We start from the raw sequence: 27,209 nt of genomic DNA, 5'->3' as shown, positions 1-27,209 counted from the left end.
ATTTACTTATCATTTGTACTGCTGGTAGCAAATTGGGTTGTTTCTAATTTTTTGGCTGTTAACAAATAGCGCTTTGATTGACATCTTGTATCTATCTTTTAGTGAGCATATAATACACCTCTCTCTTTTAGGCATACACATAGGAGAGGATTTACTAGTCACATGCACACACACTACATATAGTTTTCACCCTGTAATTAACTCATGAGTAATCAGCCATAAAATATTATAGTTTATTGAATCATAATAAAAAGTATGGTTTAAGTGCATTTTCTGTACGATCCTCATTTGTATTTTCCTTTTAGAACCGTATGGAGCTTTGAATGAACCAGAGATGGTTCCAATTTCTTCTTTGGACAGATGGCGGCGGGGAGAGAAAGAGAGAATGGGAAACACTTCAGAGGTTTAGAGACTTGTGTCAAGGTCATTGAGCAGCCATGGAGGTAGGATCCAGGGTTCCAGGCAGTGGGGTCTTCTATGTAACACTCACTTCACACTGCATCCTCATTTTTACGTTTCGTCTTGTTTTCTAAAAACAAAATGGTAAAATGAAAGAAGAAAAAGAGCCCAATAACATGAGTTCTCAAATTCCCCGTTCAAATATTCCTCACTCAGAGCTAGCTCCGCTAGAAGTCTGGGATGCCTCATTGCTTGCCCTGCTGAAATTACCCTCTTCTCTGATCCCTGTCTCCGTCGCTGCAGGTCCCGACGAACAACGTCGACGTGCGAGCTGCTGGTCACATAGTGTTCAGCCCGCCTGCCTCAGTCATAAAGCAACACAGCAGAATGTCCTTCCAGAGGCAGGTGGGCTGTTACATCATCTTTCTTCAAAGGAGAAAGATACTACAGCTATTTTGATTTTTGTTTTGTTTTTTTTTGTCAATAATTCTCCAAGACTAGACTGAAAAGGGTTATAAATTCATACAGTGCCAAACTGAATGACAAGGTATAAAAATTTTTCTTCTTGTACTAAAAACGTAACCCCCGAGAAGCACGTATACAGCTTATATGTCTGATTAATACTCTCCCCTCGCGTATCTTCCTTTTCCTCACACGGATGCTGAGACCTTATTTCCTCCGGGAAAAGACAATGGAATTTCACTCCTTTCCCAGTTCAGGTACTGACCAAACTTATTTTCATTTTAATTTTTTTTCTCAGCTATTTGAGTCATAATATACCAAATTCCTATGAAAAGGGGGAAACAAGGACATTGTTTTTCACGCATAACAAATAATTCCATTAAAACTCGTCTCATCCGGCCTCAAAAAATTGAACCCCTTTTTAGCAGAATGATAGCCTGGGCCAAAGCCCACTGCAAAGAAGAATGTGAGAAAATGGAGACACACTTAGTGCAAGAAAACCCACACTGCTGTTGGCCAAACCAATGACTTCACCTTAGGGTGCTAATTTTTCTCCACTCTAATCTTTAAAGAGATTCTTCTGCTTGGAAAGATGAATGGAGGAGAAAAGATGGCAGAGCAGCCTGACAGGATCTAGCACATTCCTATTGAGACACGGCTGCCTTTGGGAAACTATCAAAAGTTCCAACAGCGACTGTACAGAAAAATAAAGAAATTAAAAGGGATCATATACTATCCTCATCAGGGAGCAGATGTTTTAAATGTGTGTGTGGTTAAAATCCAATTCACTCTGAGCAATTTCAGTGGCTGAAGTCTTAGCGCATTAATCAAGATGGGTAGGTGTGGGCTCTGTTTATCCTAAACTCGGACATGCTAAAGGGAAGGAAGATTAATCTGATCAAGGCATCACTGCTTCTAATCTGACTGATGGGAAAGTGTGGTATGGGTGTGTGAGGCAGTGTCGGGTGAATTATAGGGAAGCAATGAACTACCTTGAAACTGATGCAATCAAATAGACAGCTCTCAGAAGTATCCCGGTTTCTTTATTCAACACTTGGGTGCGAGCGTCCCTGTCCTGGCCTTCTTTGCAAAGAGCAAAAGCACTCTGTTGTATTTGGTGAAATTAAATCTTAACAGAGCCTCTGCTAAGGCTGCTCCCTTCACTTACTAAAATTAAACACTCCACATCAATTTCCTTTCTGAGAGGAGGAGATGACATTTTGATAATATTTTCAATTCACAAAATAGTTAAAAATCCAAGAGAAGAGTTAGCAAAGAGTTTTTAAAAATGCCTGTCACATATTTCTATCTGTGCGTTGTGCACTCCTTTTAATTAAAAGTAACGCGAAACATTTGTTACTCATCCTTGTCTTGCGTATAAATAATTTAGCAAGTCATTATTTTGTCTTCAGAAAAAAAGATAATTGCCTCTAAATTATTATGACTGAATAAAGTCAAGATGTTTTTGTAATTGGTAGAGAAAAGCAAGTAGTTCCTATTGGAGTATTTTGTTTAATAATTTGCTTTTGTCTGATTAGATAAAAATTTCAAAAACTGAGTCTACAAAGAAGTATTCCCTGAAAAGGTATCCATAATCTCACTAACAAGTGATCACTTCCATTAACATGTGTGCCTTATACAAATGTATACATACATATGTAACGCACAAATGAGCACTTGCAAGTGTGTTTTTGTACCTACGTACACATTATATATGTGTATACACACATATACATTTTTTAATGGAATCAGACTATACAGTTTCCTTTGATTCCAGTTTTCTTTTCTTAGAAATATATTGTAGGCATTTTTCAAATTAATAGGGAAAGGTCTATGTTAACATTTTTAATGTCTTCATAATATTGCATTTTACTTGTCTTATCATTTATTTAACTTAACATATATTAATGAATTTTCAAGCTATTTTCAATCTTTCCCCATTATGAACAGGATACTAGCTTTGATTTGAAGTCTGAAGTCACACACAACTATGACAGATTTTATTTAGACGACTTCATGCTGCGAGTCACAAATACTACATAAATGCTCCAATCGGTAATGACACTTTCTAAACCTATGAAACTGTCATTCCACTTGGCATTATATGTATGTTTCCCCATTAACTCAGAACATTTCATATTTCCCCTCATACATTCCTTTGGAGGAGTTAAAAGGTGGTTACTGTTATCTGCGTTTAACATACCAACTTCTAGTTGAAGCGTCCAAAGTTATAAATGGGGGAGAGGAGATACTAACTAAATCTAAGGAACGTTAAGTTGCCTGCATCTGCTTTGTGTTCTTTCCAATGGACCAGAATTTTCCCCCTGGTTCTTTGTGTGCGAGGATCCCTGGGAAATTAACTAGTCTGACTTCTCATTCCTGCCTCTTTTCCTTCAACTGTAGTGATCTTTTCTGTCTTCATCCAATACCCCCTTTAAATCTGGCTGAAAACATCAGAAAACCTCCATGAGTTTCCCTTATTTATAATCACTTCTCTACTCTAAAATGCCTTCGTTATTAGATACAGCATTCACTGAGGGTTTATTTTGTGATCTTGCATTTTATGTGAGTATCTCTGCTCTGTAGTTTATAAACTTTGGTCACCAGAGACCTTAGACAGTATGTATTTGGAATCCCTTCAAGGCACCTCACACTTCAAATAACACACATATTGAAAAAGAAACAGTCCAGCTTTTGGGTACCATCAATACTTTTTCAATATATTATGTAAAACTATTTATTTATTATATTAATTAACTTAAAGGGAAAGGGTATTTCAGTTAATTGTCAGTTTTATTTCTTAACATATTTTGAGCTCATTTTGGAGATCTGAAAGATAAAATATATGTTTTTTGAATGTTCAAAACCATTAGACTAGCATGAGATAAATATATGGAGTTATATTACATATAAATGTTACTATAGCATGTTTTTTTAAATGCCTGATAGTTAAGCCAGTCTCATTCGATTTTTATGTTAAATTAAATACAGTATTGTTGGAAGTGTATTTTAGCAAAAATGCATACCTTTACACAATTTGTCCAGCTTTTGAATATAATTTTCCATACTTTGAGAAGAGATCAAATGATGGTAATACAGTTTGGAAATCCTAGGAGGAAGAAGATCAACGATTACCAAAGAGATCTTACTGACTTCTTGTATTACTTTTGTTATGTTTTATGTCAAATTGGTAGACAGAGATCAGTTAACTGCAGTTCAAATTTTCCATCATCCCCTCAAATAAAGCAAAATTGGCAGATAAGTTTTATCAGTTGAAAGCCAGATATACTGACTCTTTCTTAAACACACAGTTTTTCAGAGCTGCGGGTGGCTTCCTGGACACACACAGCCACCTGTCGCCACAGAGCTCACAATCTACACTTTTTACCTTGACTTTGATGATGGTGCATTTGGCTCCTTTTCTGACCTGATTTTTCTTCTACATTTCCCCTCGTTTAATTGTCTCCGGCAAAACTTCTGTTTACGGCACACGTTGGCTCTCAGAGTCTTTATACTTGGAGATGCCTGCTCCTAGGCGGCTTTCTCTCCAGTTATTCCCACGGTTCATTCCCTCCCTTCACCTCATCTGTCTTCCAAGAGACCCTCCCTGACCACCTGGACACAAAACAGCACCCCTGAAGCTTTCTATCACTTTAACTGGTTTTATTTTCTGGCGTTTAGCACTCTTTGATACCATATATTTATTTATTTTGTGTCCTGCATGAGGTACCTTATTTTGAGCAACATAATATTTGTTGACTGAATGAATGAAAAGGGAAAGATGTTAGACCCAAATAATTGTAACAGTCAGCCACCTGTGGTACGTATCACAGAACTGAGTCAAACAAATGCTGAAGAAGTTCAGGGAAGAGATGACAAATCATTTTTCGTTGAGTAACCAGAGAAGCAGCATTTGACTGAGGACAGAAATGAATGCTTTGCATGCATGTTATCCAGGCAAAGTCATTAAAGAGGTAAAGGACTAAATCAACAGCGGATATGGTAAATACATGGTTGGACTGTATAAAAGTATATGTTTCTCCTTTGTAAAGGAGGCCTAGCCTCAGTGGAAATGATTTTGGATTTTTTTTTTCCCCTTAAGAAAACCTTGGAAGGAGAGGACTCTGCCCAGGCCACCCTCTTTAGAGGGTTCATATCTTACCAACACACAGAAAATAAATGTACTGAAGGACATGCAGGAACCTCTGTCACTTGGGATCTGGCTCTCCACTCTGGTCCAACAGCCCCAGCCTTAAATATCTGCTTTTCTGAATAATGTCATCCTGGCCCGGGGGGAAAACGGCCCTTGGGTTGCTTTGTGTTTACCAAACAAAAGCGACTAAGCCCAAGTGACATGAAGGACGGTAGGTTGTAACAGACACTGCTTTCCAGGAGGACGAAAAGAATGTGTGTGACAAAAATGCTTAGATAAAAGACAAATCCATTAATCTGAATAAAATCTTTCCTTTTGGATTGCATGAATGCAATAGAACTCTATAGAATGAAGTGTTATTTCCCTGTGGTGCTGAAATCCATATTCTTGCTTTCTTTTTATTTGAAATTGTGATTCTAGAGGTATTCAGGAATCAACATAGTATTTGCAACAGTCACACATGACATACTGGGAACATTTTGCAATAGTAAGTAATTCATATTAGTCCTAAATTTGAATGTATAAAGTTAGGCATATGTGTGACGTATGATACTGATTATCTAACGTCGATACCTGATGAACAGTTAAGTCTAGAACTGTGAATGGTGTAAGTTTTATAAATATACACGTGTAACTAATTAACCTAGGTTTCAAAAATGTAAATGAAAAGGTTAGTTTTTTTCAAATGATCTTAGTTTAGACTTTGATATTTATTAATTATATTTTAATTTTAATATAATAGATCATTTTGGATATTTTTTAAAATTTATTTTTAATTTTTCCTCTTTTTAAAAAATGAAGTAGAGTTGATTTACAATATTATAATAGTTTCAGATGTACAGCATAGTGATTCGGTATTTTTACAGACTATACTCCATTAAAAGTTATTACAAGATAATAGTAAAATGCTGTGTTATGTAACATACAAATGAGGTAAAAATAAATAGAAATTGTACTGTTTTCTTCACTCACTCCTTTGGATCTTCTTGTGTACTTACTTTCGGGCTCCTCTAAAATAATGAATGGAACAACAGTTACTTCTGTGTTACCCTTTCACCTGTGCACTCCACTAACACCTGAGCATCTGCAGTGTGTCAGCAATACGTTAGCTCGCTTCCAACTAACGGTAACCAAAACTTAGTTGTGTCTTCCCAGAAGTCCTCACAGGTTAATGGGAGAGTCAGACAATACATTTATAATTGAGTAGATCAACAAGGACTGACTCTTCAAGTACCTACACTCCACATCCCTAAAAGAAAGTCACAAATTCTTTATCATTCATATATATATATATATATATATATATATATTTTTTTTTTTTTTTTTAATTTAAAACTTCACATTCTGACTTGGCCCTAGTCAACCAATGACTGTTACCTCTGACATAGGAAGAGGTGAATATGCCATTAAGACAGCTTTGGTTTTGGAAAAGATCTGGTGCTTGTTCTTATTTGTTTAAAATGTGCCCTGAATACACAAAATGGGCCACGCTGCCATGGGAAGCTAGTGGTGAGCTGACGAAAACCACCTGCACAACACCTGTGCATTGTCACTTTTTAAATGGGGGTGGGGGTGGGGTGGGGGACTGCCTTTCTGAAAAATAACCTCATCAAGAAAAAAACACTGGGGATGGTAATTCTAAATCCTGCCACAGCCTTTGCTTGCCAGAGCAGACAGCTTTTGCTATTAGGATGCCCAGCCAAACACAAATAATCCACTGCCAAAATGAGCTCCTTGGGACAATTTAGGACTCTTTGGGAGTGAATGGCTCTTTGAGCTGGAATGCAGCCCAGGTCCATTTTCAAACCCAAGTCAAAATGACAAAGAGCAAATTTCCTGGGCCACTCACCCCCTAAGTGTAAGATTACTTGAGGTTGGCAGCTGTACTGTTTATCTAGTTATTTAAGGCTTTTCATCAGATACTCGCAACCAGCTTCAATGCTGGTAAGCAGGACGGAGTAGTTACGCTATAGCAGACAAAACCTCTGAGATTAGAAGGACAGGATGGAAATCGAAGGTTACGCACGTATTGCTCAGCTTAAAAATGTTTTACATAAGTAGGTCTAAAGTATTGCAAAGATTTTTCTCTTAGAGCTAAAACAACAACAACAAAAAAGGAGGGTAGCAAGAATTTTGCTGCATATTAAAGTCTATTTTAACTGAAAATATTTCCCAAGTAAGACCACAGCTAAGTCTGGCCAGCACCTGGGGTTTTCCATAGTCGACGAACGAGAGCTACTAGGCAGGTTGAACAGATCGCCTGGCGTCATTCCTGCACGATCGAACTTTGCTCTCAGTATTTGTAGAGAATTCTGGGATGACAAACATCTTCACTGATCTGACAAAAGAACATACGGGGCGATGGCTAAGAGCTGCAGGAGTTACTCTCTTTCTGTTCACTCTGAGTTTTCAGGAAAACATCCTAAAGCATTCTCTATTATTTGTATTCTTTTCAATCTCTAAATTCAGGATTTATTATTCTTCTTTCAATTAAACCTTTTGTATACGTTTCCAAAGAAACCGTTTTTAGCTGACACTGAGTTGATGATGTGCTGTCAATCTGAACCCAGAAAGGAAACCAAGTTCATTTGTATACTACATTATGCTCAGAGTCTCTTTGATAGTATTTGCAAGGGTTGTTTGAAAACTTTACGACTTCTGTTCTGAGGCAGTCTTGCTTTGGAGCCAAGCCAGCTGGGTTTGCGTTTGAAATCCACCTTTGTTTTTAAGAGTTTGTGACCCTGGACAACTTATTTAACCTCTATAGTGCTTGTTTCCTCATTTGAACGACGGAGATGAAATAATATAAAAATAATAACATCCTACTTACAGGGTTGTTCACAAGGATTACATGAGTTCATAAGAATAAAACACAGCAGCGTCTGTTGTATAGCAAATACTAGTGTTAGCTAATTTCAAGTAAGAAACTCTCAGATATCTTTTTTAAAACAAAATAGTAGTGGATGAATGATCCAAAATTGTTGCTTATTCAAAGGTCATTTATATTTGACTTCAGTATACACACATTCCTATTTTTATTTAAATCTAGGTACCTCTAAATTCTGAAATTATACATTTGAGTTTCTATTAATTATTTTCCATTTCTATATATCTTTCTTTTCCTTAATAGTTTTATCTATTTCTTTCTTATTTAGTTCATGCTCTTCTGCCTTCTTTACAGCCTTGGTTATAAAAGCACAAGTGGGAAATGGTGGGCCGGATGTGTAAACGGAAGGATGAATAATGGGGTTTCTCGTCTGACCAGTTCATTCTGTTCATAAGCACAAGAAGGTTACTATGTGCCTCATGGAGGAAACATGTTTATTAGATAAACTTCATTCAGGCTTAAGTTATAGTGCTGTTGGCTATGAGTTAACTGTTAATGAATCAACAATGCATATTAAATATATTTTCTCTATAGAAACATACGTGAACAATGTTGTGTATTGACTGGCTGACAAAAACGTTGACCAGAGGCTCACAGGAACCTAACCCTGCATTTCCCTTAGGAGCAAAGGTTCAGTATTTGCTGATTGAGTGCTCCCAGAGATTTCAGAGAACACCACCATCACAAGGACAAGAATCGACCTGTTACATAGTCGAATTCTGTCACTACACTCACTGTTACATGAACTTGCATATTTTATCCAACTATTACAACTATCATGCCTCCTAGGACACAAGTAACACTGAACCAGTGAATGAATGAAGGAGAACATGAATACAAATATGAACTAATGGATTCAAAATAACTGTTCACTATTCTTTACAGGGTGGGTTATAAATAACTCTTCATGAACACTAAACATTACAGATTATAACCTGAAATTTCAGTTTTATAAGAAACAGGTTTCAGGATAATTTTTCTGGGAAACATAAGATGAAGTATAAATGAAGTTTTAATAAACAGAATTCTCACAGCTCTCTACTAAACCTAGATTTGCATATTACCACCAGGAATTATGTTTGTTTAATTTCTTTCTGCCCTTTTAGAAGAATTGGTTTCCAAACATTCATTTATTTACTCATTCACTCATCCTTTCTTTCAAGAAATATTAATTGAGTATCTATTTATGCCAAGCACTATTCCAGGCAGTGAAGATAAAGCAATGAGTGTCAGGTAGAAAACCTTGTCTTCCTCAAACTTAAATTTCTAGTGGGCAGAGAATAATAAGCAAATAAGTAATTCAAGTAATAAGGAGTGCTGCGAAGAAAAATAAGACAGGGTAGGAGAGAAGGGCGACGGAGTTAGAGACAGGGCTTGCAATTCAAATCAGGTGGTCAGGAAAGGCTGCTCTGAGGTGACACTGGCATGAACAAGGGTAACTTGTGAGAGGGTAACTACAGCCACCAATTTTGTCACTACAACACTCGTGTCACTAAAGCAACCAAAACCTGCTAAGCTACCTTACAAAGAAAGGTCAATGTATCTGCTCAAAGGTTTTTGGAGGGCAAAACTTCCCCGTGTCTGAAACCTGTCAGTGTGTTTGGCACTGAGAGTGCAGAATGCAGAAAGCCTCCAACAGTGAAAAAGCACAGCCTTTTCTCTGTGGGCAGCCCGAAAGGGGCGCCCTGGCTTTGTTGTATATAAACAGAGCTCCACCAACTGACTTCAGCAGGTGCTGCCACATCCTTACCCACAGACAAGGGGAACTGACGCCATCCTGGCCCCCGAGGGTCAGGTGTGCCATGGTTCAGCCAGTGAATGGGGCTGCGCCCATAATTTCTAATTCCCACTCATGCACTTCTATCCCTCCAGCTTCACTGCCCAACAGAGACATTTGGAGAAATAAAGACTATTAATGATGATTACCTATTTCTTTCAATGATACCACAAGTGGTGTCTGATGTCAAAAAGTAATCAGCCAGGAAAAAAAAATTCACATAGAAATAATCCTTGACGCATTGTCTGGGAAAGTGGCAGCTGGAGAGTTTTTTTAGGACAGCAGTAACGAATTGTCATTAAGGCCTGTGTTGTGTTTTGTTTTATTTTGTTTTGTTTGCGATTGTGGGCTTCTGTATGAAAAAAGTGATCCTTCTCTAAGAGAAGTACTAACATAATGTATTTTTTCTCCACTTTTCTTGAAATTGTTCGCATCTAACTTTTTGTGGTGGGACTTATTATTCCTTGGATAGCTGGGGAGGGGAGGGCTTCTGCACAACATGTGTTGTTCATTTTCTAATTACCTCCTGAAAAAGCAAACATCCTGAAACAACAAAATGCATAATTTAAAGGCATAGCTAACTGAAACGAGGGGCAATTCGCTACTTATTTTAATGGCTCTGAAAGTACAAATCTCACCTTCAAGATCAACTAGTAATCAGATCTTAAAATAAAAAAGTAATATTGCCTTGCCCTTATAAAAGCCGCTTTATCTCCCGTCTCCCACTATGATGTTTTCTACTTGTTGGTTTACTCTTCTACTGTGTGTGATAATGTGGGGTATAAAAATCAAGAAATTAGTCTCGCAGCAGGGAGTCTGCTAGCAACACCATTTTCATCTTATCCTTCAAGCAGCAACAGAAAACATATTAATTGCAGTTTAATTTATGCAACAAATATTTCATTTTAATTATGCTTCATTTTTGTCAAGCTCTAAAAACATCAACAGATCTGACACAGTTTTCTTCTTACAAGTTTTTTTTTTTAATGAAAGAAAATCAAGTGCTGTTTCTGAAAGAAATTATGAAAGATTTCTAATTACTGCTTATGTTCTTGAAAAATGGCTAATTTTGTAGCCCCAAAATAACATCTGGGAACATGTGAACTTGAAGCTTTATTACTCAATATTTCTAATTCTTAATAATATACATGCATCATTAATGTGATGGAATTCTCACAGGAAGGATTTTTTTGGTAATTATAGGATATATCAATAATTGTCACTGAGTGCTGAATTTTCTCTACAGAAATGTTTTTGTGAATTCCTCCCAGGAAAACTAAGACAAGAATAAGTGAAACTGATTGCTGCTGATACACCGCACTGAAGTAAAGAACATTTACCATTAACAGAAGTGGAAAGAAAAATGTCAAACCACCAAGGCTGAACTGTATTAATTATATTCGGCAAATATTTATTAAGCTCTTACTAGGGACAAGTTCTACCCAGACATTAAGTCTCATATAAAAATGCTACCTCCTCCTGGAAACCCTTCTCTCTTCAGATGCAAATTAAACTGCCCTGCATTGAACGATTTTGGTGCATAATCATACCTTGCTTGAAGCCTTTTCCTATTTCCTGTTTGTGACAGTAATTCCCCTACATGTTTCCTCTCCCCACTAGAGGGTGAGGGTCCCCAGGGTAGGAGCCAGGCCTTCTGTGTTTGTATTCTCCATCTATCACATTCAAAAATACTTGAAAATGAAAACCTATCAGTATGAATAAAATGTTCTGGTTGCTATATTTTTGGAAGTAACACTATTATTTCAAAAGCCTTGCTATAAAAGGTTGTATAGACCTGTATTTTGAAATTATTCGTTTCGATGACTTCTAGTTTTAAGATGGAAGAGCACTGAATTTCTTGCCCTATTTTATATTCTCTGAAATGGCACCCCCAAATATAGAGAAGTATAAAACTCTACAAAACGACGTCTTCAATGAAAACAGGAGACAACAATGACCTCAAATTGTAACTCATGTTGAGAAACAGATATGGAGCGGTGCCAGACGTAAAGGGAACAGCGGACAGCCACCTTTTTGTTGGGCGAGGAGGATACCAATAAAATCCCATCCTATTCTTCCTACCCAAACCCAGACCCCTCAGGCACTGAAATCTTCAGGTATCTCAGAAGGCAAAGGTGAAGCACAAGGCTTGGCTGAAAGTCTCTGTAAGGAACACTTAACTTCCAAGACCCCTCCCCAAATTCCCCTGAAGGAACCTCTCTTCCCTTCTCCCCCCAGGTTCAGGTGGTTTGTTATCTGAGGGAAAAAGTTGAAAAATGAAAACTGGAGCATCCAGGCATAGCAGAGGGCAAGGGTCAGGCACTACACTGAGAACTCAGTGGAAATCTTCATACTAAATGGTGGGAACGCCACCCTACACCCCGCCTCATTCCCAACTCCCCGGATACTGGCACACCTGGCAGGGGATTAGAGAACTTTTTGTTGGAAAAACGAAATGGCCATAAGTAGCGGCCCCTCCACAGAAGGTCACTTCTACAGTGAAAGTCACTTCAGTGCCTCATTTTTAAATATGAAGGAACTGCCAAAGATCAACAGATGCTTCAGAAAAACCTCCAATCAAAAAGACAGTGAAATAGATCAACAACAACAAAAACAATTTAGATGAAGTTGAGACAATGCAAGAAACAGAACAAAGTACTGTCAAAATCTAAAACAAACTTTCTAAGGGACACTAGAAGGGATACTGCATCCAGTAATCGACTATAGTCTGCCACTAAAAATTTTTTAATTAAAAAGATATTTAGTGTATTAATAATGTGAAAGTAGAAAAAAATAACTTGATTAGAAAAATTTGAATTTAACATCAAGGAACTCTCCTGGAAAGTAAAACAAAAGGACAATGAAATAGAAATAGGAAATGTAAGATTTAAAAAAATAAAAGTTGAGAATCCGTGCAGAGAATTCGATCTCTGAGACAACAAAGAGAAAAGAATTAGGAAACAATGCAAGAAAAATGTCCCAAAGCAGAATGACAGATAACAATGGCTTAAAACAGAGTGGACACATGTTTCAACTTAAAATTCTATATTTAATCAATAGCAATTACTTGTGAGAGAGAATTTTCAGAAATAAAAGTTATATTGAGAGGCTGTCACAGGCGAGGGGGAATCTTGCCAAGAGGTGTGAAAGAAAATTGGGCAAATGAGGAAAAATGGCAATTATTAACTTCAGGAAATACAGGAAGTTGTACAAGAAGGAAACATCATCTTAGAACACGTTTTAGTCTAATAGGAAACAATCTTTCCATAGTTAAAAAAATAAAAAGTTTGACTATTTGCTGGCTTAAAACTTGTAACTGTGTTCCAAGAAAACATGGAGATAATAATATAAAAGAGCTGAATTCTCATCTTCCATAGTTGAATGTCAGTGGCTACCATCTAAAACTGAAAAATCAAGAGTTAGTATATTATTTAGCTAGAAGATAAAAGAGTTGAAAGTGGTGATCTCTGGAAAGGAGGACTGGACATGAAGAGCGAGAGGAGTGGGTCACGAGTATGCCACTTTACATTATAAATCTTTGAATTTACTTAACTTCACTTAAACTATGTCCATGTTTGATATAAATACTGTAGAAAATAATTAGTGCATCAAAATATTTACTTTTCCTAGAATTAAGTTTCCTTTCTCCTTGGACAATTATTTATCAACTTCATTCTTCTCAGTAATTGATGTCTTTTTTTTTTTATCATTTACATAAAATATGTAGTTACATTTATTCTAAAAACCTAAACATATGACTTCTAATATGTTGCTTTTTGCCATATTTCCCTTTCTGAGCATTTTAACAATGCTTCCCATAAGCAAGTCTATATAATAAAACATACTTAAATGCAGATAAGATAGTCAATGGAAATTAATGTATTTTATAATGCCAACTCTCTTTACAAGCTTTGGGAAAATTATACATATGCTAACTAGTCTATGTACACTACTTTATGTCTTATTTGAACCAAAATTATTAAAGATGATGATCTATTTTCTGAACTAGTGTCCTTTTCCCCAACTAAATCAAATTAAGAAAGCAATGTAAATTTGCTGAGAAGCTATTTCATACCTGGATGCCCTTGAACTTTACTGAGTCTGAACTAAAAAACATGTGCAGGTAAAATACTTTGGTATTCAAAATACTAACTAATGTTTATTTGCTTTTGCTATGCAAAGTACAATTTATTGCAGAACATTTACATATAACACCTAATTTATTTAAGGTTTATAAGTGAAAAACTGTCATTTAAAATAAAACTGGCATATGGTAAATATGAGAATTTAATCTCAGTATTTAACATATTATTAACTATTTTTAAACAATATAAAATTATTTAAAGACTGAGAAGATATAAAAATGGAACAATTTAAATAATTACAGCCTTTTGAAACCTACTGTTGGCCTAATCACACAACAGAAGAGGAAAAAAACTCTTGAATAAAGTTAAATTCAATTGTGTTTTATTGTCTTGACTTATACCACTTTTGTTCTGCAATTAAGAATTTATCAGAAACAAAGTGAAAAAGAACTATTTCTCACCATGGCCATTAAATAATAACTGCTAATTCGTTGATACCTCTTTTTAATTGTACTTTTAAAATTAAATCATTAATATACGTTTTATTCTTAGTAAACAAATTATATGCAGTTGATACTTAGGAACACTTGAGAAACTTAGAAATGTTAAGTAGATAACAATTCTTATAATGTTGGTTAAATTATTATTCTATTTAACAAATCCTTTTGATAAGAAATAGTAAACAGATTCAATATAAGAAAGAATAAAACAAGTATAAAAGTAGGAAGCACATAGCATTAAGCTTTAAGTAGTACAGATTTGGTTCTGAACATGCTAAAACAGTCTGCTGGGTCATTAACATAGTAACTTGAAGGTTAATATGAATTATTAATAGAAAACATCCCTGAATTAAGATTGATAGATTAAAAGAGTTCCAAACAAATCAAAATCTTTCAGAGGTAATTCATACTATATTTTAACAAATAAATAATAGCCAGAAAGCTCTTGACTTTATTCAATGATATGAAGTAAAATTTTGATAAGTATAAATTCACTTTACTTAGGAAAACAAAGGAAAAGAATTATACGAATTGTTTCATATTGAAAAGCCACTTTAAAACTCTACTTTATCATGAATGCAATATTAATATGCTAGACTGAAATAATTATGAGTTGTAGATTTCTTTTATGCAAATATTCTTTATTTAGCAATGTAGTTTAGGATATTAATGCATAATACTTTATATATCCCTTATATTGACATATGTTTAGTTATTATAGATTATGGTATAAATGTTAGTTATCATTAATGATATTTCTAGAAACCCATTAGTTTCCAAGAGCTTGGAAATTAATGGTAAAGTATTTTAATTAGTCTTGTCTGCTCTCCTACCATATGGTTAGGGTCTATCCACATTTTCAAAACTGTTAATATGATTTAGGAGATGTTAACCTCACAATGTTCCATTAAGTTCTTATTCATCATGGGGGCTAGTTAATTAGCTTAGAGAAAAAAATGTCCTCTTCCAAGAAATCTTATACTTAGAGCCTGAGAAAACTCCTTGCCATATCTACCATCAGTAGCACATGGAAGAACCGGCTTAGAATGTAGGAGGAAAATTGTAAGTAACAACTATAGTGCTAATGTCAATGTTCATGGTTGAACTGAAAAGTCGTCACAAAAGGATCTGGGGCTCAGACAGATATACTAGCAAGTCTTCTGAGGCTTTCAAATATCAGATAATTCTCAGTTATCTCCTTACTTTCTTTTGACTTTATCACAAACATTAAAGTTAGATTTCTTTTGGGTCAGTGTTTTTTTTTCAAGAGAAATGTCTGTCTCTTCAGGGGGGCTCAGGATAATGAATGGAGAATACAAAATTGCTAAGCTACAGAGACCAAGCTGTAGGCTATGCCTTATATTGGTTCTGCAAAGACTCACCACATGCTGGGCCTCTGTGCTATGTGTAAGAAATTAATTAACAGAAACCTCAGTTAAATAAGAGTTTGGAGACCAGGAAGGGGAGCTCTCATACCCTATATAGATAACAGAGCCTACAGACCCAAGCCAGCCTACTTTCTAATTTTTAAATAAAGTTTTATTGAAACATAGTCATGCCCCTTCTTTTTTGTATGGGCTGTGATTGTTTTAGCACTACAATGGCAGACTTAACTGCAAAAAATATATCCTTTTTAATGTACTTGGAATATTTATCAAAATTGACCGTATCTTGGGCCATGAAACAACTCTCAACAAATTTCAGAAGACTAAATTCACAGAGGATATTCTTTGACCATAGAGAAATTAAACTAAATTAAATTTTAAAAACTGTAACTAGGAAATCTCCAAATGTGAGAAAATTCAACTATATATTTATAAATAAAACATGAGTTCAAATAGAAAACATTTTGAAATTTATGACCATAACTTGTCACAAAATCCATATTTTGAAAACTATAGCTTTATATGCATATATTAGAAACAAAGGTTGAAAATGAATTATCTATCTCAAGAAGTAACAGAAAGAACAGCAAATTAAACCCACGAAGTCAAAGAAAGAAAAAACAAGAAGTAGATATTAATGAAATAGAAAATCATCATTTTCTTGAGAAAATCAACAAAGTAAAAAAGTTAGTTTTATAAGTAGACAGATGAAATTGAAAAATCTCTAGGCAAGACTGATAAGAAAACAATAATCAATATCATAAATGAAAAAGGTGACATCATTAAATATGCCTCAGGCATTAAGTATATAATAAAAGGAGATCAGGAACAATTTTTTGCCAGTAAAGAAAAACTAAGATGAATAGGTCAGATTCTGAAAAAAATACAACTTAACAAAATAGACACAATTAGAAATAGAATTCTGAATTGTCCTACATAAATTAAAATAATTGAATCAATACATAAAACCTACTCACAAAGAACACCCCACTATGGTTCACTAGTGAATTTTTCCAGGAAGAAACAGCAAATTTTTACACAAATTCTTCCAAAATTGGAAATAGAGGAAACACTACCCAAATTGTTTTATGAGGCCACCATAACCTTGATACCAAAACATTGACAAACACATTATAAGAAAGGAAAACTAGAGACCAATCTATTTCACAAACAGGAGGCAAAATATTTAAAATATTAGCAAATTGAATGCAGTGATGTATAAAAATGATAACATCTCATGATCAAGTTGAGTTTATGCTAGGAGTAGAAGGTTGGGTTAACATTTAAAAGGAAAATTAATGTAATTCACTATGATAACAAAATAAAGAAAAAAATCATGTGATCATCTCATAGAAACAGAAGCATTTGATAAAGTTTAATATTTACTATGATTTTAAAAATAATAATCTAGCAAAATAGAAACAAAGTAAATGTCTTTAATATGATAAAGTAGGTAAAACATGTTTATTGAAAAAATAGTAAAAGTATTCACTTGACAGTAGAAATGACTGGAAAGGAAGAAATAAACTTTTGTTGTTTACAGAAACATGAATTTGCATGTAGAAAAAATCTAGACAAATTATAATTATTATTAAGGAATTTAGCAAAATCATTGGATATAAAGTCAGAGTTGAGGTAAAAATACTTTCAAAAGAATACACAAAGTACGGAATGGGAGAAAATTTTTGCAAATGATGAAACTGACAAAGGCTTGATCTCCAGAATATATAAGCAGCTCATATGACTTAATAAGAAAAAAACAAACAACCCAATCCAAAAATGGGCAGAAGACCTAAACAAACAATTCTCCAAGGAAGACATACAAATGATCAATAGGCACTTGAAAAAGTGCTCAATATCACTAATTATCAGAGAAATGCAAATCAAAACTACAATGAGGTATCACCTCATACCAGTCCGAATGGCCATCATTCAAAAGTCCACAAATGACAAATGCTGGAGAGACTGTAGAGAAAAGGGAACTCTCCTACACTGCTGGTGGGAATGCAGTTTGGTACAGCCACTGTGCAAAACAGTATGGAGATTCCTCAAAAGACTAGGAATAGACTTGCCATACGACCCAGTAATCCTGCTCCTGGGCATATACCCAGAAGGAACCCTGCTTCAAAAAGACACCTGCACCCCAACGTTCATAGCAGCACTATTTACAATAGCCAAGACATGGAGACAGCCTAAATGTCCATCAACAGATGACCGGATAAAGAAGAGGTGGTATATTTATACAATGGAATACTATTCAGCTATAAAAACCGACAACATAATGCCATTTGCAGCAACATGGATGTCCCTGGAGAATGTCATTCTAAGTGAAATAAGCCAGAAAAAGAAAGAAAAATACCATATGAGATTGCTCACATGTGGAATCTAAAAAAAAAAAAAAAAGAAAAGAACATAAATACAAAACAGAAACAGACTCACAGACATAGAATACAAACCTGTAGTTCCCAAGGGGGAGGAGGGTGGGAAGGGACAGACTGGGAGTTCAAACTTTGTAGATACTGACAGGCATATGCAGAACAGATAAATAAGATTATACTGTATAGCACAGGGAAATATATACAAGATCTTGTGGTAGTTCACAGCGAAAAAAAAAATGTGACAATGATTATATGTATGTTCATGTATAACTGAAAAATTGTGCTCCACACTGGAATTTGACACATTCTAAAAAGACTATAACTCCATAAAAAAATGTAAAAAAAAAAAAAGAATACACAAAGTATGACATCACTTATGTATATTTTAAACTATAAATGTGTCATGTACCCACCATCAAAGTGGAACCAATATATTTTGCTATTCTTTATGTACCTAAGTATTGTAGTATGTACATTTGTAGACATGTGTAAATTTTTTCATAATTAAAAATTTTATATGATTCTTTCTGAGAAAATAAAGTGCCATAATTTAGCAAATATAATCAAAATCCTTTTGAGAGGCATATTTATTACCATAAGTGTTTTTATCATTCTCTCTTGATCTCTCCTAATTTTCCCTTCTTATCCCTGAAAATAATTTAATGTTTGACTAAAAACTAAAGGTAAATAACCAAACATATTTAGAAACTTTATCTTGTACATTATTTCACTTCTGCATATTGTTTAGCAGATGATTCATAAAAAACATTGCATGGTTAGTGCAATATTCTATCACTTAAACCAAAAAACAATGTAAAAGAATTATAGCAATGCAAAGAAAATTTACTTCAAAAATTAATAGTAATACATTTTTAATATTTCATGAATATGTATGTATATATGTGACTATCTATATAACACATACATGTCTCTATATTAATTATATTTTCTCTTTTAATTCATAAAGCAGAGCTAAATTATTTTTAACATGACCTCCAGCTCTGCCATTTTATTATAATATGATTATCAGTAAATCCTCTAAGTATCTGGAAAGAACTGATGAAACCTTAGAAGATGGCATACAATAGGACAAAGTAGGTTTAAAGAACTAGTTGAGAGAGTGAAGTATAAATGGTTAATACCCCAGTCTTTGGCAATGATGAGCTTTATTTATTCATATTTTTCCATCTGTAAAATGAGAGGAAATGTTAATATCAACATCCTATGTTAGTTCTGATAATTGAAAGTGAAAATACACCTAATGCTCTTTCTAAATACCTGTCAGTTTGCTAACAACAATTTTAACTTTGAGATAATTTATCAATAAAGAGGACTGAAAGATAGATAGCAACTTTGCTGTTCATACAGCCTGCCTCCAAAAAAAAGGAACAGCAAGAGAGAAAACATCCAAAATTATTCTTCATATCACTTCAAAGGACATAACCTATGTGAGTAGAACTTAATACTTCCGTTTCACTGAGTTGTCTTACGAATCGAGGTAGTACTCTACACATCTTGGGTGCTCAGTAGTTGCTTTGATGAACTCTTAACATTAAAAATGAGATTTAATTACTTAAAAATTGCAGTCACACCTGCAAAATAATTGATTCCTTTTTCCTAGGTAAAACAAAACTTTAAACAAGATTTTCTGAGTTGAACTTCAGATTTACGCAGAGTGATTTAACTGCGAATTTAGAGATCTTTGGTTTAATGCTTCAAAATGCTGGGCTCAATGCAAAATGTAGACATCTTCTAAAACAAAGTTGGATGACAAATGGAGAGCTATCCTCCTCTAACAAGAAACTAACATCTACATATTAATTTCACAGAAACTCTTGGTGGAACCACCAACTATGATTCTCCTATATTGTATTATACATACATTTGAAAAAATGATATACACAGATTATACACAGATATGTTTTATTGCTACCTTTAGTAGGATAGAAAGAGTATATCAAATTTTATTTTGGTGGTCCTTTTATTAGCTTTCTACCACTTGATCAGTTGATATCACTACTAATAAATTTTTTTTTATAAACTAGAGTTTGCAACTCCTGTCCTGAGACTAGTATTTCAAAAAACAGTCTAAGCTTTAGGGAAAAAACCAATTACAGAAACAGCATTAAAAATGCCAAGCGCCGGGCAGAAGCAATTCTGGATCAGTTTAAAAAAGTGATTGATGAAACTCTAATCCAAGCTGAAGGAACAGTTTCACGACAAGCTGTGACCATTCCACACACTTCATTAGCTGCCATAATTAGCCTGGTGTTTCAATTTGTTAGAACTGGTGGGGACAATTTTCCTCAGAATGCAAACATCAAAAAACAGGGTCCCTCAGAATTCAGAAGAGGCTGATGAGAGGCTTTTCTAGTCTCTGTTAACTAAAAGATTAATTATTGCTGATGGGAGGCTGTGCTGTGATTGTCACTCTGTCTGTGTGCATTACTTTTAGCATTAGAAGAAAGATATGGTTGACACCACACTACTCAATCAAGTGGCTTCACATTACAGCACAAAGTCGGCTTTAATATCCAGGGTATTTTTGATTGATTTTTTCTTCCTGTTTTCTGGGTCCAAGACTCACATCTATTTATTTGTATCAGAATTTTGAAAGAAACTCTAAAATACTGAGAATTTTTGTTAATGTACTTGGCCTCAAGTCATGGCTTCCTGCCTTAACTATAGATCAGCTAAAGAGTGGCTTCATGTATTTCTATGATTGTATAGTGACATCTTTTAAATATGCTTACAAATCTTCTAGGACTACAAATGTTTTAACCAACCTATAAAGTCATGTTCGTTTTACTTATATTTGCAAACATAGCATTATAACCTTATCCCTGGATGAAGGAAATATACCCTGATTTCTCACAATAAAAATTCATGAAATCTAATTAAAAGAGAGGTAGGAAGGGGACTCCTACTTAGTGTCCATGGAACAGAAGTGATTTCTTTCAGTTCCTTGGCCATAGGCAAAGTTGATCCAAAATCAACAGGATATACCTACCGTGTCATTAAAAATTTCACCAAAGCCTTAATTTCTAATCCCTTGATTTGATTATCATTTAATTATTTGCATTCAGATGATTATTTTTAAGTCAAAAATTTCCACTTAATGTATCTTGTCTAAAAAACTCACTCCTATAAACAACAAGTTTCTTTTGTATAGCACAGGAAACTAGAATCAGTACCTTGTAGTCACCTATAATGAAAAGAATCTGAAAACAAATATATATATGTGCATGTATGACAAACATTATGCTGTACACCAGAAACTGACACACTATTGCAAACTGACTATACTTCAATAAAAATAAATGAATTAATTAAAAACTCATTCCTTTAACTGACCTGCAATGAATGAACTCATAGGAGGAATTTACTAATTTAGTGGAGGAAGTATCGAAAGCCAAAGAAATTGGTGGTATTTTCAAATTCACTACATCATAGTGAAAAAGCTTTAAAGTGAAAAAACATAACATCAGAGAAAAAAAAACGCTTGTCTGAGTCTCCAGAATGAAATTCTCCACAGGTTCCATTAAAATCAAGGCCTTGTTATCCCAGATATTTGGTTAGATGTATCATTTAGAGCAGCACTGTCCAATAGAAATACAATATGGGCCACAGATGTAATTTTAATTTTATAGTAGCCATATTAGAAATAGTAACAAAAAATAGGTGAAATTAATTGCATGACAATAAAATATTTAACCTAATATGTCTAAACTATTGTCAGTGTAACTATGTTATTAATATAAAAATATGAATGTGTTACTTTTTTTGGTACTACATCTTTGAAATCCAGGGTATTTTACACTTACAGCACATCTCAATTCAGAGAAGCCACATATCAAGTGCTCAATAGCCACCTGGCTGTTGTATCAAACAACACAAACTTAGAGAATGCGGAGCTTGCCTTCTTGGAGTAGTTTTTCTGCTATGTGGTGAACAGAGCAATTCTGGAATTCTATGGAGTTACACACACAATCAGTGGATCTATATGAACAGATGCAAAAGCAGCTGAATCAACTCCTTACAATAAAAAGTCCTTCTATCTTAATATAATGGACACTGATGGAATGCAAGTAGATTATAAGAATCCTAACAATCAATGAAGCTGATGTAAGACCTAAGAAATCAACAAGTCATGCACATAGTGGAGACTCAGAATAGACACACTCAGGGCCAGAGAGATATTGCCCATTCCTAGGGCAGGGATGCATGATTAAAGCAAAATCCACACTGTATCGAGAACTGAGATCCAGCCAGCACGTATCAGTGTGGGCATACTGGTTATTAACACACTTTGGAAATGCTTTCATTATTTTCATGTCTGTTAATAAGTATCTACCAATCCAGGCACTACCTCAAACAGCCTTCCCAATCCAGCAGTTAAGAAGTCACCATATATCCCATCAGGAAACCTCGGAAACCATTCTGATTGTTTAGTATCTGTGAAGTATAGTTAGCAAATACTTTTTATTATTATTCATGCCTATAATACATACATAATTAGCTAGGCATATTAAACACACTTATTTATCTGGTAAATCTGTGGTTAATTTAGCCATATTGTTGTTTTTGATCTTTTCATCAAATTACTTCTTAAAATCTCAGAAAATATGCTCAGAACCAAAAATAGCTAAATTTCATGACTCTAAACAGCCACACAAAAGTCTTAAGAAAACTAATCTCAACTGAGCCTGCCAAGCCATTTGCTGTTCAAAAGATATTACAGAGTTTATTTCTGTTTGGGTATTGCAATGTGGGGATGGTTTATTTTACTTCCATAATTCTATATCTTTACTATTTATCTTTGATTTAATTTTAAACAGTGAAGGATATACTCAAAATAACTCTTATAGTTTTACGTATATTCAAAATTGTGTTGAAATCATTCACCTTAATATTGTAACACAAAGAGAGAGATTTAGATTGTCTTGAGAGAGAGAGATTATAAAATAGCACAGAAAATAAATAACTTCTAGTATAGTGACGATTTCACCATTAAAAACATGAATTAAATACAGCTGGAGCACTTCTGCCACTTGTAAAAGTACTTCAGAGAATGGGGCTTTTTTGTCACAAAACGCGGCTTGATTTGTGAAGGCTGGAAGTTAACCAAACTATGATTTGCTCCATCCAAAGATCTTTGCCTGGAAACAATTCATAATGCAATCAGATGAAGCCGCATACCACAGGGGAGAAACCACGCCGCAGGAAAAGAAATGCCGTTGATTTGCGACTTAGAACAGAAGCGTTAAATATAACAAACACTTCATTCTCTCCCAAACAGTTGATATTTTAGAACGTGTCATAGGGTAAACAACAGAGGCAACACTTTCCTCTAGCATGATTCAGGATGTGTCCTAGAGCAACAGACTCATGAATCTGGTCTGGTATGGTCCCACTGACATTATGATAGAAAAATTTCTATTTTGTGAGCCCCTTTTTGGAGATCATATAGGCTGTTTTCCTGTCTTCAAAATGATTAAGATTTCTTTTGTTGAGCATAACTTCAACTGGGGAGAAAATCTGGAAACTTCCCAAGTAGGCACAATATCTGCACTCCTTGAAAACACATCTGGTTTAACTGTTTGATGAAAAAATTTCCACATGCCACCTTGATCACTTTCTAAATGAGCATGAATTACTGCCAAAATGCTGCCCAAAAGTCCTGAATGGAGGCTTCCATACTCCTTTTCAGTAGTCAACTTGAGAGAATTTTTGTAAGGAAATGAGAGCAGGATATGAAATAGTGTCTTGAAGATAAGGAGTCAACTTTAAATAGAAGTTCCAAAATATCTGGGAGAAATGGGAAGCCATGGTTAAAGCAATCTGATAAGAAGGAATTCAATCAGATTGGATTGCTTAGATAATTTTACTATTATTCTTTAATGCACCACTGCTGTAGTATGCATGATGCTGAAAAGTCATGAATTCTTTTGAATAAGCTCTCATTCTGAAAAATAAGATTATTGGAAGATAATTATGCCAACTCTCTAATTCCGGATGAAGAACTTCAGCATGCTGAAGTGGAAAATGACAATTTGTTCATTTCTGCATAGGGAGAAATCTCTGAACATCCAGGAACATTACAAATCTCTTCTGAAGTTCCTTTCTGCTTCAGTGTCCCTAAAATGATACATGGATTCGTGACTTTCAGTTGTCACAGACTATATTGATAATGAAGACTCCAAAACACATAATCTCAATGGATTTAAAGACAAAGGAAATGAAATGACATGAATTCAATATAGAGATTCTCAGAAGACCTTTATATTCCCTTACCCTGACCTTTGTTCTCCGACAAAGCAAGTTATGAGCGTTCTGGTTCTACTTTACACTACATTCTAGAATTACTTTCAACATTTGTTGCCGTTAGAACAAAAAACTGAAATCAAATTGATGTCAAAGATAAGTGCACTGCCATATTAAAAGTCTGCCCTAACATTTCAACTTTTTAACTCAAGTAGAAACAGTAGTGTTTTCGTTGAAATTTACTTTTATACAATTTCATTTCTTTACCTGCAAAATTTGTTATTCATTTCCACATTTTTAAAAAAATAGATATTTAAGAGTAATATTTGTTAACAAAAACTTTTGTTTACTTGTTCTGTGAAGGAAATTGATTTTCAATAAAACAAAATGATAGCATGCAAATGTGTGCATTGTGTATTTGCACTTTTTTCTACAGAGAAGGCCCATAGCTTCAATTCGATTCTCTGAAAGTTAGATATCAAAAAGAAGTATCAAATTATTAATTTAAACTCTTAAAATTATTTTTGAAGAAAGCAGCACTCTCCAGAATTAAACTGAAAACCTACTTTGCCACTCTGTATTTTATTTACTTAATATTTATTGAAATACAGTTGATGTGTAATACTATGTTAGTTTCAGGTGTACTACATAGTGATTTGACACTTGCATACATTATTAAATAATCACCACATTAAGCCTAATAATCATCTGTCCCATACAAAGTTATTACAGTATTATTGACCAGATTCCTTATGCTGAACATTACATCCCTGTAATGTATTATTGTATAACTTACTTATTGTATAACTGGAGGTTGTATCTTTGAATCACCTTCACCTATTTCACCCTGGATCAGTTCTATTTTTATTTTTTTTTTGAGGAATCTCCAATTTTGAGCAGTAAAGTGGCTGCCCCAATTTACAATCCCACCAACAGAGCATGAGGGTTCCCTTTTCTCCACATCCTTGCTAACAGTTGTTGTTATCCTTCTGAAGATAATCATCCTGCCATGTGTGAGGTGGTATCTCATTGTGATTTTAATTTGCATTTCCCTGATGATTTGTGATGTGGAGCATCTTTCCATGTACCTGTTGGCCATCTGTATGTCTTTGTTGCAAAAATGTCTATTCAGGTCCTCTGCCTACTTTTAAATCAGATTGTCTCACTTTTTGATGTTGAGTTGTATGAGTTCCTGGTAAATTTTGGATATTAACCCCTTATTGGATATATTGTGCAAATGTCTTCTCCCATTCAGTAGGCTGCCTTTTTGCTTCCTTCACTAAGCAAGAGGTTTTTTAGTTTCACATAATCCCACTTGTTTATTTTTGCTTTTGTTTCCCTTGCCTGAGGAAACAGATCCAAAAAAACCTGCTAAAGACTGTACAAAGAGCATACAATACATTAAAAGGATCATACACCAGGCTCAAGTAGGATTTACCCTAAGGATACAAGGATGGTTCAATATATGCAAATTAGCCAACGTGGTACACCACATTAACAAATTGGAGAATAAAAATCATATGATCATCACAATAGAAGCATCTCAATAGAAGCACTTTTATTCAAAATAGTACTCAAAATCCTAGCCACAGCAATCAGATAAGAAAAATAAATAAAAGGCATCTAAATTGGAAAGGAAGAAGTAAAACTTTCACTGTTATCAGATGACATGATATTATACATAGAAAATCCTAAAAATGCTACCAAAACACTATTAGAACTAAAAAACAAATTCAGTAAGTTTGCAGGACACAAAATTAATAAACAGAAACCTGTTGCATTTCCATACACTTTGTTATTTGTTATTACAAACTATCAGAGAAATTAAAAAAAAAATCCAATTTACAATTGCATCAAAAAATACAATACTGAGAATAAATCTAATCAAAGAGGTAAGAGACCTGTACTCTGAAAACTATAAGACATTGATGAAAGAATTGAAGACAACACAAATGGAAATATATACCATGTTCATGGATTGGAAGAATTAATACTGTTCAAATGGCCATACTACCTAAGGCAATCCACAGATCCAACGCAATCTCTATCAAAATATCAAAGGCATTTTTTCCCAGAACTAGAACAAATAATTCTAAAATTTGTGTGAAAACACAAGAGACCCTGAATAGCCAAAGCAATCTTGAGAAACAAGGCTGGAGGTATCATGCTCCCTAATTTAAAGCTACACTACAAAGCTACAGTAATCAAAACAGTATGTTATTGGCACAAAAGCAGACACATAGATAAATGGAACAGAATAGAGAGCCCAGAAATAAACCCATAAACTCCTGCTCATATGATTAACTAATCTATAACAAGGAAGGCAAAAATTGCAAAGGGGAAAAGACAGCCTCCTCCATAATGATGATGGCAAAACTGGACAGCTACATGTAAAAGAATTGAACTGGACAGCTGGCTCACATCACATACAAAAATAAACTCTAAATGGCTTAAAGACTTAAATGTAAGATGGCAATTATAAAACGCCACTCTGTATTTTAAATCAAACGTCCCACATAAAATAAATATGAGAAATGAGATAGGCAAAATGATTTCCTATGAAGGAAAATAAAACCATGTGGTTAAGTAGAAAAAAGTTAGCGACTTGACCTATTTTAGTGATCTGGTGAGTATAGGTGGACAGGTCTTGAGCACAAATGTCCCAGCCCACAATCAGGTAACAGGCACTTGTAATGGACTCTTTGCCTTGCATCACTCTTGTTAACTATACTTCCATGGAAAGACTCATCATAAATAGAACAACACTTCTATATGTAATTGCAATATAAAAGAGTTACTTCTTCAGTTATTTCTCCTTTCCACCCCATCTAATGATGCCTTTCCTGAATGTGAGTGTGTGCTCCTAGTTTGCAGAAAAGGACTAGTGAGCTCAACAGGGCAAAGACAAACCTTGAGTAT

General features: G+C 34.6%; 1 protein-coding gene across 5 annotated transcripts in view; it reads right to left on the bottom strand.

Moving 5' to 3' along the window:
* Window positions 1-219: 219 nt before the first annotated feature.
* The window catches only part of SPATA17 (spermatogenesis associated 17), a 137,675-nt gene continuing 110,685 nt past the window's right edge, over window positions 220-27,209 (bottom strand). For all 5 annotated transcript variants that reach the window (XM_074351626.1, XM_010974015.3, XM_074351628.1 and 2 more), the window contains 2 exons: window positions 3,888-3,970; window positions 220-529 (listed from right to left, as the gene is read on the bottom strand). In XM_074351626.1, coding sequence (XP_074207727.1) covers window positions 3,890-3,970 — 81 coding nt within the window. In that variant the 3' untranslated portion in view covers window positions 220-529; window positions 3,888-3,889. The remainder of the gene's footprint in view (window positions 530-3,887; window positions 3,971-27,209) is intronic.

Source organism: Camelus bactrianus, chromosome 23, assembly GCF_048773025.1.
Source record: "Camelus bactrianus isolate YW-2024 breed Bactrian camel chromosome 23, ASM4877302v1, whole genome shotgun sequence".
NCBI lineage: Eukaryota > Metazoa > Chordata > Mammalia > Artiodactyla > Camelidae > Camelus > Camelus bactrianus.
This window is presented reverse-complemented; position numbering and strand designations above follow the sequence as displayed.